The following is a 12,837-nucleotide window of genomic DNA, read 5'->3' as shown; positions in this document are numbered from 1 at the left end:
ATTATTAGTAAATATTACTTGCCACTTTGATTTAGACAACTAGAAAATGAAATACCCTGGCTAGTATTGGATCAGAACAGGAAGTGGGTGGAGGTAGAGTAGGAATCAGTTTCATAAGGCATAAGTGCAAGTGACGTGGAGAGACAGTGCTGGAACCAGCCCCTGGATGGAGGGGGCCTGGGTGGCCTCCTCAGGAGCCCTGCAGCTGCTGAGGGATTTGACAGTACATATGACTTGGAAGCCTTGAGAGTGTGTGGGAACCACCAGCTAGCATGTCACGCCCAGATAAGGCCACGGAGTGCCTGTTTTGCACTGGCCTTTATGACCCTAGACAGTCACCAAATCTTTAAACCGGACCCCAGCCTTGCATAACATACCGTCTTCTGTGCAGATTCCTTTGTACTTCACAATGTTCTCATGATAGAGGTTCCTTAAGATCTCGATTTCCTTTTTCAGATCAGCTATGTGGTTACCTCCACTCTCAGGCTTCAGAGATTTAACAGCCACCTGCTCCCCTGTATTGTCCCCTTCAGGGTCATACCTGCAGAGCTCAACCTTCCCAAAGTGGCCCTGGAGGGAAAGATGCATGTGCTGTTATCGGGGAAGCCCCATCGTAGGCCACGGAACACAGAGAAGTCTTGCTCCTCACAGCCGTTCCCCTGAGGGCCAGGGGTTCTCGCTGTCTGGCCTTGCAGGCAGAAGCCTCTCACCTGGACTGTACTTGCTCACTACAGCCCCCTCGCTCTCTTGGCCTCACAAACTGTCCCCTCAGTTACTGAGCCAAGACAAAGTAGCAGGTGACAACGAACCAACTCATCAGTCCCAATTTCTATGACCACAGGAAATGAAGGTTATTTCTGGGCCTGCAGGACAACTGCCGTTCTCTAAAAGCCCTGGGCTCACATTACGGGACAGGCCCCACAGCATGGCTGAAAAGAGCAAATGCATGAGGAGTCTTTAGAAGACGTGAGATCAGGTTCCAGCCAAGCCACCTGACAGCGACAGTGGTGGCCAAGTCCCCAAATCGGAGCTGGCTCCTGATACACTCGCTGCATACAGAAACTGGCCTCGGGGACGGTGGGGGGAACTAAGGATGCCATGCTTCTGACAATGCCTGGCACAGAGGCTGGCACACAGCAGATCCTGGAGATGTATCAAGTCTGTTTCATTAACCAGACTACAGAAAATCTGTATAAAGACACAAATCTCAGTAGCTTCTCTAGTCACAATTAACTGTTTGGAAACTCCCATTTAAGGTCCAAAGAAAAGCTGATACTCTGTTTTGGGATTCTGTGCAATAAACCTATCCCTGCTCTAAAGAGCCTTACAGGGTTGGGTATGGTGGCTTATGCCTATAATCCCAGCACTTTGGGAGGCCTCCTTGCTTGAGGCCAGGAGTCTGAGAGCAGCCTAGTCAACATAGCAAGACCCCATTTCTACAATAAAAAATAAAAAATATTAGCCAGCATGGGGGCGTGTGCCTGTAGTTCCAGCTACTCAGGAGGCTGAGGCAGGAAGATTGCTTGAGCCTGGGAAGTTGAGGCTGCAGTGAGCTATGATCACACCACTCACTCCAGCCTGGGACACAGAGCGAGACCCTGTCTCTCGGGGGCAAAAGAAAATGAGAAGCTTACAGGATATATATGCCCAGGAAAGTCAGAGGCAAGGATTTTCCTATTCCACCATATCTATACCTACTCCCCCATCTCTCCCTCTTTCCATTTTCTTCTGTCCTGTAGAGAAAACTCAAGTCTCTCAAGGGAGCTGCCCAGAGTCCCGTGTGCATACGCAGTCGTGCATGCAGGCAGGGACATGCATTCCGTCCGTGCCGTGCGTCACATGGAGAAAGACACAATCCCTTGTGATGAAAGTGGCCCCCAAATGCAGTAAGGTGCTTTCACTCATGGACCTGGCCCCAGAATGAAAAAGAATGGAGAGCAGCTGTACGTGCAGAGAGTGGCGCTGTGGATGGCGGAGGGCTCTGCCATCAGCAGCAAGCAGCACGGGTGTAACTTACCTCTCCCAAGTCACGGATCCTCTTCAGGAAGCGCTTTTCAAAATGTGTGGGGTCCACTTCAGTTGCTGGTTTTTTTTCTGAAACAATATCTGGATCTAACAGAAGAGAAAAGAAAACAGAGTGAAAAGCAGGCGATTGCCAGGGATTGCCACCCAGGCTCCTGTTTCTCCCCAAGCTGGGTTAAAGCAGCACATGGCAGGTCTTACTCTGCTCTTCAAGCTTATTAATGTCTCTCATGATGGCTCGGAAGAAAGGCCTCTGATTGGGGTCATAGTTCATGCAGCGGGTCATGAGGTCAGCCAGCTCCTTACATGATGGTGTCACTGGCCTGCACCGGCTTTCATAGAATCTCTCTTTCTGTAAACAAGAGAGGCACATGGAAGAAACCAAAGGAACCACCTACAAACTTCTCAGCCCCAGGTCAGGTGGAATTGCCAATTCCTCATTCGATTCTCAACATCTCCACTTACAGGTAGATTTCATAAGTGTTTGTTACTGCTGCCTTATTCTTGCAAGGGGAAATCACAGTCCTAATACTGAATAGTCCAAATTCAAGGAGACTGGGCACTATAGCCCAGTCCCAAAAAGCTTCATTCAAGTAAAGGCATACAACCTTTCTGGAATACAACTGGGCAACATGTACAAAAATCTTCAGATTCTTCAAACCCTCTGATGCATTAACTTCAATGACTGAATGACTCAGAAATATATCAGGTATGAACAAATATTTATGTACAAGGATGTTTCCTGCAGAATTAGACAGAACACTGGAAATGTGAAAACTTAAATGCCAAATATAAAATTAGTCAAGTAAATTAAACAAAACAATTAACTCTTACATTAAATTTGTAAAAATTATGATTTAATCTCACAGAAAAGCATTCGCAGTATTAAATGAAAAAACTCAGAATTTTATATAACTCTATCTAGCATGGCCCCAATTTTGTTTAAAAAAGAGAGATACAAACAGGCTGGAAGACAAAATGCCAAAGTGTTAACAGTGGTCAGGGATGACAAGAATGCAGTGATTGCTATTTTCTTTTTTTAATAGTTTCATTTAAAAAATTTTCTTCAACTGTTTATTACTTTAAATTTTAGAAACAAGAACTTATGCTACTTTTGGAAGATGAAGTGAAACCACTGCATTCCAGTTTCTACTTCATAGCTGGACTCCAAGGGTACTAAGTTCCTCTCTGGTCCCCGTGGGCCCTGGAGTGGGGTGGGGTGGGGAGGCCCCAGAGGACAGGGAGGAGGGAGGACTGGAATTAAGGAGCTGAGAATTGCTCTTGTCCTGGAGTGTCACTCACACATCCCTGCGTCAGTGCAGCCTGCAGAAAAGCCATCTAACCCAAGGGGACTTAGGTGGAGAGAAACCCCTATTTTGTTAAAGAGACAGGTCCTTCCTTACACCACCCTGTATGCTGTTCAGCCCAGGGTACGCAACATGTGCTCGATAAATACTGACTGATGACAAAGGGTATGTTGTTTCATTTCCAAGGATCCAAGGAAGTTAAAAATAAATATGAATTTCCCAAAAGCCTAGGCTGAAACTTCCAAATAGCAGATCTGTAGATCTGATGGTTTCCCTGCGGGTTTAATATCCTTTCCCAAGTCCTGCACCATCATTAACTGGCAAGTCGTAAAGGTTCTACCTCTTCAATATCTCCCACCCTGCACTCTGGACTTCCGCTGCCATTTCCGGACATGGGGCTCCCACTGCTGAGAGCCTCAGGGCCCCTGTCTCCCTCCCGGTCTCTCCTCTGTCCATCCCAGCTACTGCATCCAGAAGAACATCCCAAGGCCAACCTCCAAGCCCCTCCCTCCTCCACCCAAATCCTTCCTTGTCCCATGCCACCCCCAGTAAAATGTAGGCTCTGCAGCCTGGAATCAGGGACTTTAAAAATCTGAACCCAAACGGCCTTTCCCACCTGATCACTGTTATTCCTTTCCCCACTCCAGACACTCAAGGCCAGGCACACCAAACTACCCAGGCTCCCGACACAGCACTGAAACCAGGCTCTCACAGCCGAAACTGATGCCTGCCCCCTCTAAACAACAGGAGCACATTCCAATTACAGTCACTGAGATGAAGGGACAATGGTCTTTCACTGTGATTTTTACTACTTTACCCCTTTGGAGTTAGAGTCTCCGCTTTTTCCACAGGTAGATTTGGAGGAGGCCCACACCTCGCCTGTTTTGCATCCTAGCTGAGGAACCCAGGTGAGTGGGGCTACCTGAGTCTCAGTTACCTGATCTGTCAAATGAGGGTAATGACACCATCCTACCTAATTTGCAGGGCTCTTAGGGTGACACTTTCAGGTATTCTTTCTGGAATTCTTACCGTTGTTATGTTAGCCTAACTCCCTACCATACCCTAAGGCCCTCAAGGGAAGGCAAGGCCTGTACCTTATTTCATAGTGAACCTCCAGCTTTTCCCAAGCTTGATGCCTGATACACAATAGGAACTCCATACGTATTTGTGTGGTAATTTTGCTGAATAACAGGCACTTAAAATCTCAGATAAATAATACTATAACATCTATCGAGCTTGTACTGCATGCCTGTCACTCTATATGCATTATTTAATCTTCACAACAACCCTACAAGTAGTTACTGATTATCCCCATTTTATAGATGATGAAACTGAGGCTCACGGAAGTTCAGTTACATTTGTGAGGTCACACACCCAGTAGGCCCGTGAAGAGATTCAAACCCATGCCCGTCTCTTCCCACAGTGCCAGGCTTCCGACAACTCCTGGGAAGCCCACGAGCACCTGAAAGCCCTCAGTTGCCTCACGCCCCGGGAAACACCTGCTCACCTCAATCAGCGTCTTGTCTTTCAAGGGGATCTCGCCATTGTAGCAGATTTCCCAGAGCGTGGTTCCAAAGCTCCACTTGTCAGCAGCCACACTCAGGTTCTTGGAGTCCTCAACACACTCGGGAGCAATCCATGGGATTCGTTCAATGCATTCTGGAAGACAACAGACACACTGACGGAGCAGTTTCTGGGATCTCCTAGGGATTCAATTACTGTCACTGCAGCCAGAACAGTGAGCCAATGAAGGAACTACTTCAAGCAGTGTGCCCAAACATGGCCCATGGCCACATAGGCCCTGTGCGGGGGGCCTGCAGGCATGCAGCCCTCCAAGCCTCCGCCAGCACTTCTGATACATCAGTCTGGGTCACAGCCAGCAGATGGGTCCCTGCCTCCAAGCTCCCCAGGAGGGTCGTGTGAAGCCAGGCTTCTGAAGCCCTGGCCTTAGGATCAGCAAAACATCCCAGGGTGGGGGCCATCACCCAGGGCAGGAGGACAAATGGGGGCTCGTTCAAGGACTTAAGAGAAGGCAGGAGATCAAGACCATCCTGGCCAACATGGTGAAACCCCGTCTCTACTAAAATACAAAAAAAAAATGACTCTCTAAAAGGAGACCAACCCCAGCCCAGCCCTTCTCTCTGCTGACTTGCCCCTGACTCGGGGTGGGGCCAGAGGGAAAAGAGGGGAGGCACACCTTGCCTAGACAGCACCGTAATGGGGATGCCGGGGTCACTGAGCTTGATGAACGGGCCACACTCACTGTCGATGCCCTCACGGGCCAGGAGGAGGTTTTTAGTACACACATTTCCATGGACCAGGTCTTTATCCTCCTGCAGAGTAAAAAGGTCAAGTTTAGCCAAGCTGCTCCTTCCCGCACTCTATTTCCAACCCTGGTCCCTCAGGTCATCTCTTCCTACCCCCAGCTACAGCCAGATCTGGACAGCCTGGCCCTGCTGCCAATCATCTGTGTGACTTAGGCACATCACAGGTGCCCCTTGGCTCCAGCTCCCTCATCACTGAATGCGGCTAAATAGTGGCACGTATCTCACTGGGCTTCGTGAGCATGATACTGATTAGAATTTGTGAAACGCCTGAACAGCTGACCCATGGTGAGCACTCCACACGTCAGCTACTACAGATGCTGGCAGTTCACTCATTCACTCAACACGTACTGCAATGCTTTCAGCCTTGCCATCCACATGCTGCAGTACGCAGGTCGGTCCTCTGACGTGCTAACATTTCCCACTAAACAGAATTCATGTGAGCACAGGGAACGGCCCCAAACGACCATCTTCAGTAAGCACCAGGCACACCTTTGTTCAACCACAGAGCCCTGGCCCCATGGAACCCAAGGACAGGCCCCTCTAGCTGCTTGGCTAGCACCTCCTTCCTGCCACCCCTCCCAGGACACTCTGGTTTCTGGTGGGACCATTATGGACATCAGGACGTTCTCACCAAGTAGCTCAGGGCACTGGCCAGCTGTTTGGCAACTTTGAATTTCCATGGTGTGGTAAGGACATCGCTTTTCCGGTGCATGAAGAGATCCAGAGGACCCCCTTCCACAAACTCTTCCACCATGATATCTGTAGGCATAAAAATAGCCATGTCTGGAACCTGGTCTGTGGCACGGTCCTCTCCTTCATCCCCTTACGACAGTCCACTTCAGTGGACACTACTCGGCCTCAGAGTACACAGATATCCTTGGGGGGTGCAATGGTGCAGGGGCTTCAGAGCTGGAAAGGCCAAGTTCAACCCCAAGCTCTTCTTCTAAACGGTGGCACTGAGCAAGTGACACTTCTCTGAGCCTCAATTCCCTCATCTGTAATAACAGATGGCGGCTAAATGTCACAAGGCCTGGAAAGCCTTGGCGGCGGGCCTGACACAGAGAACAAGGGCTCTGGGAACAACCGCCGCCACTGCTGCTGTTCTACAACACACCGTGACGCAGAGATCAGGCCGCTCACATGGCAAAACTTCCCTCTCAACAGGACTCCTGCGTGAGTACACGGAACAGCTCACATTGTTGGATTCCACAGGGAAGAAGTCACTTGGGGTTAAAAAAAAAAATCACTCTTCTTCCAAACTTACATGTCAGGAACTCAGAGGCCAAGGCCACCCCTCCATCTCAGTGTGCAGCAGCAGCCCAAGGGCCCACCGGCTCAGTGACTTGACAACCAAGAAAGGGCCAAGCCTGCCTGTGGTTAAAATGAAAGCCAGTCCATTCGAGGGGCCAGCGTCTTGCTGCTTGTGGGGTGCGCTCACCTCACTCACCTGCCCAGAGCTCCTTGGGCCTGACTCTTGTGGCCTTGACCTCATTTCACTCACCTCAGCCTCCCAGGTCTAGCACAGTGTAGGGTTCTTGCCAGCGTTGACAAGAAAACATTACACAAATGAATGAAAAGCAATCCGTTTTAGTTCCACCTCCACTATTAACTTAAGCAAATGACCTGCTCAGTCCCTCAATCTCCTCAACTGCAAAAAGAAAGGCAAGAAGCCTGGGCAATGTGAGGGTGGGAAGAGCCCCCACCATCTCCACAGCACCCAAGCTCCCCAGCCAGGCCACCCACCCCTTTGAAAGAGAACACACTTACTCTCCACGTCGCGGACACAGACGCCATAGAGGTACACGATGTGTTTGTGGGAGACCTGTCTCATCATGCTGGCTGCCTCGAAGAAGGCCTGTGGGCGAGCAGGACATAGGAATGTCTCAGGCCAGCCTCCAGGGGGCTGCTCCCCAGGGGCTCTGTTGAAGGGAAAGCCAGTGGACCCAGGAGAGCTCACCACTGTCGCCACCCCAGGCCCTGAACATCGATCCTCTGGCCTTGGCTGTCCAGAGGCACTGCCAAGCCTTGTTCTCTGGGCCAACCTGGCAGGGATGTGAGGTTTATTTAGAAAACCTAACAGGATGCAGAGCAGGGCTGGTGGGAGAAGCTGGCTAAGAATTTTCCCACTGGATACTCATGCCCACCTCTCTCTCTTCCTTTCAGCTCTGGGAAATACCCGTATTTAGCACTACGCTGGAACAAAGGGGAAATGAAGGCAGCCGATCTCTGCTCAAGATTTGACTGTGTCGCTCTAATAGTCTGGAGAATCCTGGGTGAGTCCTTTTACTCCTCTGGGCTTTCGTTTTCCAGACTGTGTGGTGAGAGCCGTGGACTGTATCAGGAACTTTGAACCATTTGGCCAGAGTCCTAGGGCTCCACAGCACGGCCACCTGGACCTGTCCTTAGGAAAGGTGGGGGTTGGGGGTGGAAGGGAGGGCGCAGGCTGAGTGTGAGGAGCTGTTCAACCCACCTCACTTACTCTACATGCAGGGTCCACTAAGATCATATGTGGAGAAAAAAATTCTGAGTAAAAGGCAAGTTTGAAAACCACTGGGCCACAAGAAGGGCAAGGGTTCTTCTCAACCCATTGTGTTCCACTGGCTCCAGAAACGGGAGAGGGGAGGGGAGGAGTTCAGAGGAAGACACTTGCCAGGGAAATATCCCTGTGGCTGGGGTCTAAGACTTTGAGGATCACTTTTATCTTCTTCTCTTCAGAAGTTCCTTCGTCATCCTTGTAATCCATCAGGGTCCCAGAATAGATGTGTGTTCTCGTGCCTCTCCCAAGGTGCTCGCCCTGAGGGAAGAAGCAGAAGGCTGGGTGACCTCTCTGTGCCCTGAAGTGATGGACCGTCTGGGAAGGGGTCCTCAATGGGAACATGGACTATCAATGGGATGGGGCAAAGGCAAGAGGGCTCCCTGCCCCAGCTCATGATCCCCAGGCCTCCAGAGAAAACAACAAGCTATTTGGCCAAACACAGTGGTGACATTTGCTGGGCCCCAGGAGACAGTTCTCCTACTCCCTAAACGGCTCCTTGCTTTCTACCCCTAGGAACAGCCTTTGGCCAAAACACAGTCCTAACATGTCAGGACACTGCAAACAGGGCCATCAACAGCCAGCCACATGGGTCCCACCCCAGGCCTCCAGAGAAGACTCAAGAGAGGAGCCCCCAGGCAGCTCCTCTACTCACAGGCTGTGCTACCCTGTGAAGAGGCTTGCAAATCCCAGCTCTACTACCCGCTGGCCATGTGACATGGGGGCAATCTCTGCCCACTTTCTGCAAATGGAGGTAATAATGGTACTGACCTCATAGGGCTGTGGTAAGAATCAAACCAGGAAACAGGGATGGAGGCTCCTGGTACAGACTCAGGCACACGGGGGGGGGGTGGGGGGGGTGCGTAGAAACCCATCTGGTGGACCCATGTGTTATCTGAAGCCCTCTGGCACAGGTAGGCACAGTTTCTCACACTGGAACCATCTGTTTCCCATCCATTTATCCAGTGTGTGTGCTCATGTGTGTGCATGCACGCTAGGATTTAAAATTAGTGGTGCAAAGTACACCTGCATTTGCCCTGGCAACCTCACAGAGGAGATGGCAATGTGAAGATGAAGGTGGAGACTGGGGTGATGTGTCCTGGATTTCCTGACATGTGAAAGGGAACAATACCCCCAGATGAGTGGCAGGAGGACTGAATGAGATGATCCGTGCAAAGCCCTAGCCATACCATGATCTATTTCTGAGGACCCTTCCAGTTCAAGTTGCAATAATTCTGATTTTAAAATTCTTAATATTTGGAAATCGAAATGGGATTCACGAAACTTAGGCAATGTCAAGTTGTTGACATTAGCACCACAAAACTTGTAAACTGAAGATCCATTATTCTATTATTTGAGGACCCCCTGGAAATGCAGAAAAGGGACTGTCGCTGATACCTAGGGTATCAGTCTTATCCCCCATAGGAACATACACCATTGTTAATCAGGTATATTAATTTGCACAAATGCCACCATTTGTCATCTGTCAGAGCTGAATGGTGATGCATCCGCCCTGTCTGCTGTATCCTGGCAAGGTCTTTGGCTATTCATTAAAGCTGCATCTGTCATGAAGTGATCCATCAAGGTTATGGGAAGCTGATTCCCAGAACATCCCGTAAAAGCCATATGCTTTCAGAATAATTGCTCTTCCCGTGGCCAAGTCATGACACCATGCTGTCAGGATTCTGCAGGGACCCACAAAGGCCCATATGGCCCACTTCGTCCTCCTCTGATGCTGTTCCCTCCACCTTGCCTAGCTACTTGAGCTCATCCTCCAGGAGGAGACCCTGATTTTTTTTTTTTTTCCCCAGACAGGGTCTCGCTCTAACACCTGGCTGGAGTGCAGCAGCACAATCATAGCTCACTGCAACCTCAAACTCCTGGCCTTATGCAATCCTTCCAACTCAGCCTCCTGAGTAGCTGGGACTACAGCTGCTTACCACTACATGCAGCTCATTTTTTCATTTGTATTTTTAGTAGAGATGGGATCTCATTGTGTTGCCCAGGCTGGTCTTGAACTCCTAGGCTCAAGCGATCCTCCCGCCTTGGCCTCTCAAAGTGCTGGGACGACAGGTGTGAGCCACTGTGTGAGCCGCTGTGCCTGGTCTGGGACTCTGCTTTGATACTGCTTCCCCCAGGAAGCTATCTCTGTCCTCTCAAGATTAGGTCCACATCCTGCTGTACTTCCCTACTTTGGAACTTGACTCTTGCTAATGTGATTACCCCCTCAAAATAGACAGGAGCCTGCTGAAGCAGCAATCGTGCCTGGCACGTGTAATGCTTGATCTCTGTTGGCTAAGTGGATGTGGAAGGCATGGAGGATGGTGGTTACCTGCTTGGAGGCTCGAGGCAAGGGAAAAGAGGCAGGCCCCACGGACTATGTCAAGTTCTACACAGAAAAGAGGCTATGAAACTGTGGCTCTGGTGACTGTAATCTCAGGACACAGCTCTCACACCACGAGAGGAATAGAGAACAATGATGGGCCTTTGGTGAAGAAATGTACCACAAGGGAAGTGAGGCGTTTAGCTGTGGATTTCCACTCCCTCAAGCCCCATCCAACAATCTCGGGGACTCACTGAAAAAGGTAAAGTAACAAACCCCCGAGTGCCACTCTCCCCAGGCTCCTTCACAGCAGGCAGCTTCCGCCTCACCCTCCAACACCTCCAAGGTGCTGCCATCTCCCCAGGTGGTGAGTGGCCCCGTGCTTGCTTCTCTCCAAGGCTGCCGCACCATCTCCCTGATACCCCAACGCGTGGCTCTATGCAACAGGGCTGGGGAGCGGCGGCAGAACAGAAAGTGGGCTTTCCCTGGGCCTCACACCACCAGCAACAGCTCCAGGGCAGCCCCTGGGGAGCTCCTGGGCTCCCCCCTCAGCCTGTAGATTCCGGGCAAAAAGGCCTCCAAAGACTGGGATCTGTTTCTCAAGATAGTTCTCCTTCAGGCCCAGAGTGCGCATGTCCTCTTGTTCCCTCCCTGTGTTCTCTCCTCCTGAGCTCTGCTCCTTCTGGAAGCATCATCAGAAAGTGCAGGACTGAACTCTGGAGGTGCTCCGTCACACAGCCTGCTGCAGGCAGCGAGGGGTGATGGCCATGCTCCCCTGTGGAGAGCCACCTCCTGCCCTGCCACCCCTTCAGCACTCCCTCACCACAGAAGGTCCCTGCTGTTCTAGGGAACCCCACAAGGCCTGACCAAACCACTTACCTCAAAACATGTCTCTGAGGAGCATCAGCAAGGGTGAAGAGGATGGAGGCAATGGTTGTACGGCTTTTGCCATCAAAGGAAAGTTTCCCTGTTCTTTTTCTACTAAGATTTCCCCAAACACAGCCTTCCTTCCCCCAGATCCCCAAGCTGCTCCACCGTGGGGAGGCAGGACCACAGGTGGCCCACACCCTGCAGCCGTGACTCACCTGCACCAGATCCTTCTTGAGGATCCGATCGAAACTCAGCTGGCTCATGGGGTAGACGGGCTGCCACTCCTGGGCTTTCTTAGTAGCCACCAGCAGGTTGGAGATTTCTGTGGAAGAGATTGGGGGAGTCTGAGCACAGCACCCAAGATCCGAGCTCTCAGACAGCCAACATCTGCTGAGCCGGGGCCGTGGGACCGGTGTGCGGGTGCTTGCTGCTTCAGTCATTCGACAAGTGCTTATTCAATAGGCATATGGCTCCTACCCTCCAGGAGCTCACAGGGTAACGACAGAGCCAAAACTCCCAAATAAACAATTAAATGGAAAGCTACAATTTGTTCAGCTCCTCTAAAGAACAGGTGTGTGGTGCTCCAAGGTGGGCACGGCAAGATCTGTTCTGGTAAGAAAGGTCCGGAACAGTTTCCCTAACGAAATTAAAATTTAAAATGTAAGACTGGAAACTGAAAGAAGTCAGAGACTGTCTATCTTATTTTCTGCTCCACCTCCACAGCCCGGTACATAGTAGGCACTCAATTATTATTTGTTAAATGAGTGAATGAATGACTGGCGTCTTTCTAAAGGATGAGAGCTATGGAAGGAAGAAGCAGTACCCGGGCCCAGGGCATGATGGGAACCAGGAGGAGGTGAACAAACGCTGGTTTTGAGCCAGAAGATCAGGGCAGGAGACCCAGAACAGTGCCCTGTCTGAAGCTCGTGGTACCAGCAGTGCCTGACATGGAGGAGGCGCTTACCAAATGCCCCCTCAATATGCAGGTTTAAGTAGACTGTCGCCCAGATTCTACTGATTCAAACAGCAAACCCAACACATTACAAAATCCTCGAGGCCAGGAAATCTACAATCCATAGAAATCACCTTTCCCGCCATGGAGCTACTGCAAGGAACGAGGTTATCATAAGGCAAGAAAGGACCTTCCAGATTCTGACTAGCAGGGAAAGTATTCCGGGAATCTCTGAAGACTTGTATGTTTTCATCAATTTTATTAACTGAAGCAGGAATATTAGCAAAATGACAACGAACATGCATTTCCCTTCACTTCCTCTTTCCTGCACTAGAAGACAATAACAAGTTAGGGGAGAAAATGTAGCCATTCCAGTCCTGATTCCTGGACTGTAACAGAAGGAAGTTCCTAAAAGAACATCTGTAAGAACAGCCAGGCACAACCCATGGAGGCCACCACACACACCGCTGGGAGGCAATGGCTGCTGAGCGCCGGGTCCCTGC

The 12,837-nt window shown here is 50.5% G+C and overlaps 1 protein-coding gene across 6 annotated transcripts in view; it reads right to left on the bottom strand.

The window, feature by feature from the left end:
- Positions 1-12,837, bottom strand: part of JAK1 (Janus kinase 1) — a 232,444-nt gene that overhangs the window by 5,681 nt on the left and 213,926 nt on the right. For all 6 annotated transcript variants that reach the window (XM_063801056.1, XM_054683940.1, XM_016919919.3 and 3 more), the window contains 9 exons: positions 11,598-11,704; positions 8,307-8,450; positions 7,424-7,511; positions 6,288-6,415; positions 5,527-5,662; positions 4,837-4,988; positions 2,224-2,374; positions 2,018-2,112; positions 378-570 (listed from right to left, as the gene is read on the bottom strand). In XM_063801056.1, the coding sequence (XP_063657126.1) occupies positions 378-570; positions 2,018-2,112; positions 2,224-2,374; positions 4,837-4,988; positions 5,527-5,662; positions 6,288-6,415; positions 7,424-7,511; positions 8,307-8,450; positions 11,598-11,704 (1,194 nt within the window). The remainder of the gene's footprint in view (positions 1-377; positions 571-2,017; positions 2,113-2,223; positions 2,375-4,836; positions 4,989-5,526; positions 5,663-6,287; positions 6,416-7,423; positions 7,512-8,306; positions 8,451-11,597; positions 11,705-12,837) is intronic.

This window comes from Pan troglodytes, chromosome 1 (assembly GCF_028858775.2).
Source record: "Pan troglodytes isolate AG18354 chromosome 1, NHGRI_mPanTro3-v2.0_pri, whole genome shotgun sequence".
Taxonomy (NCBI): Eukaryota; Metazoa; Chordata; class Mammalia; order Primates; family Hominidae; genus Pan; species Pan troglodytes.
This window is presented reverse-complemented; position numbering and strand designations above follow the sequence as displayed.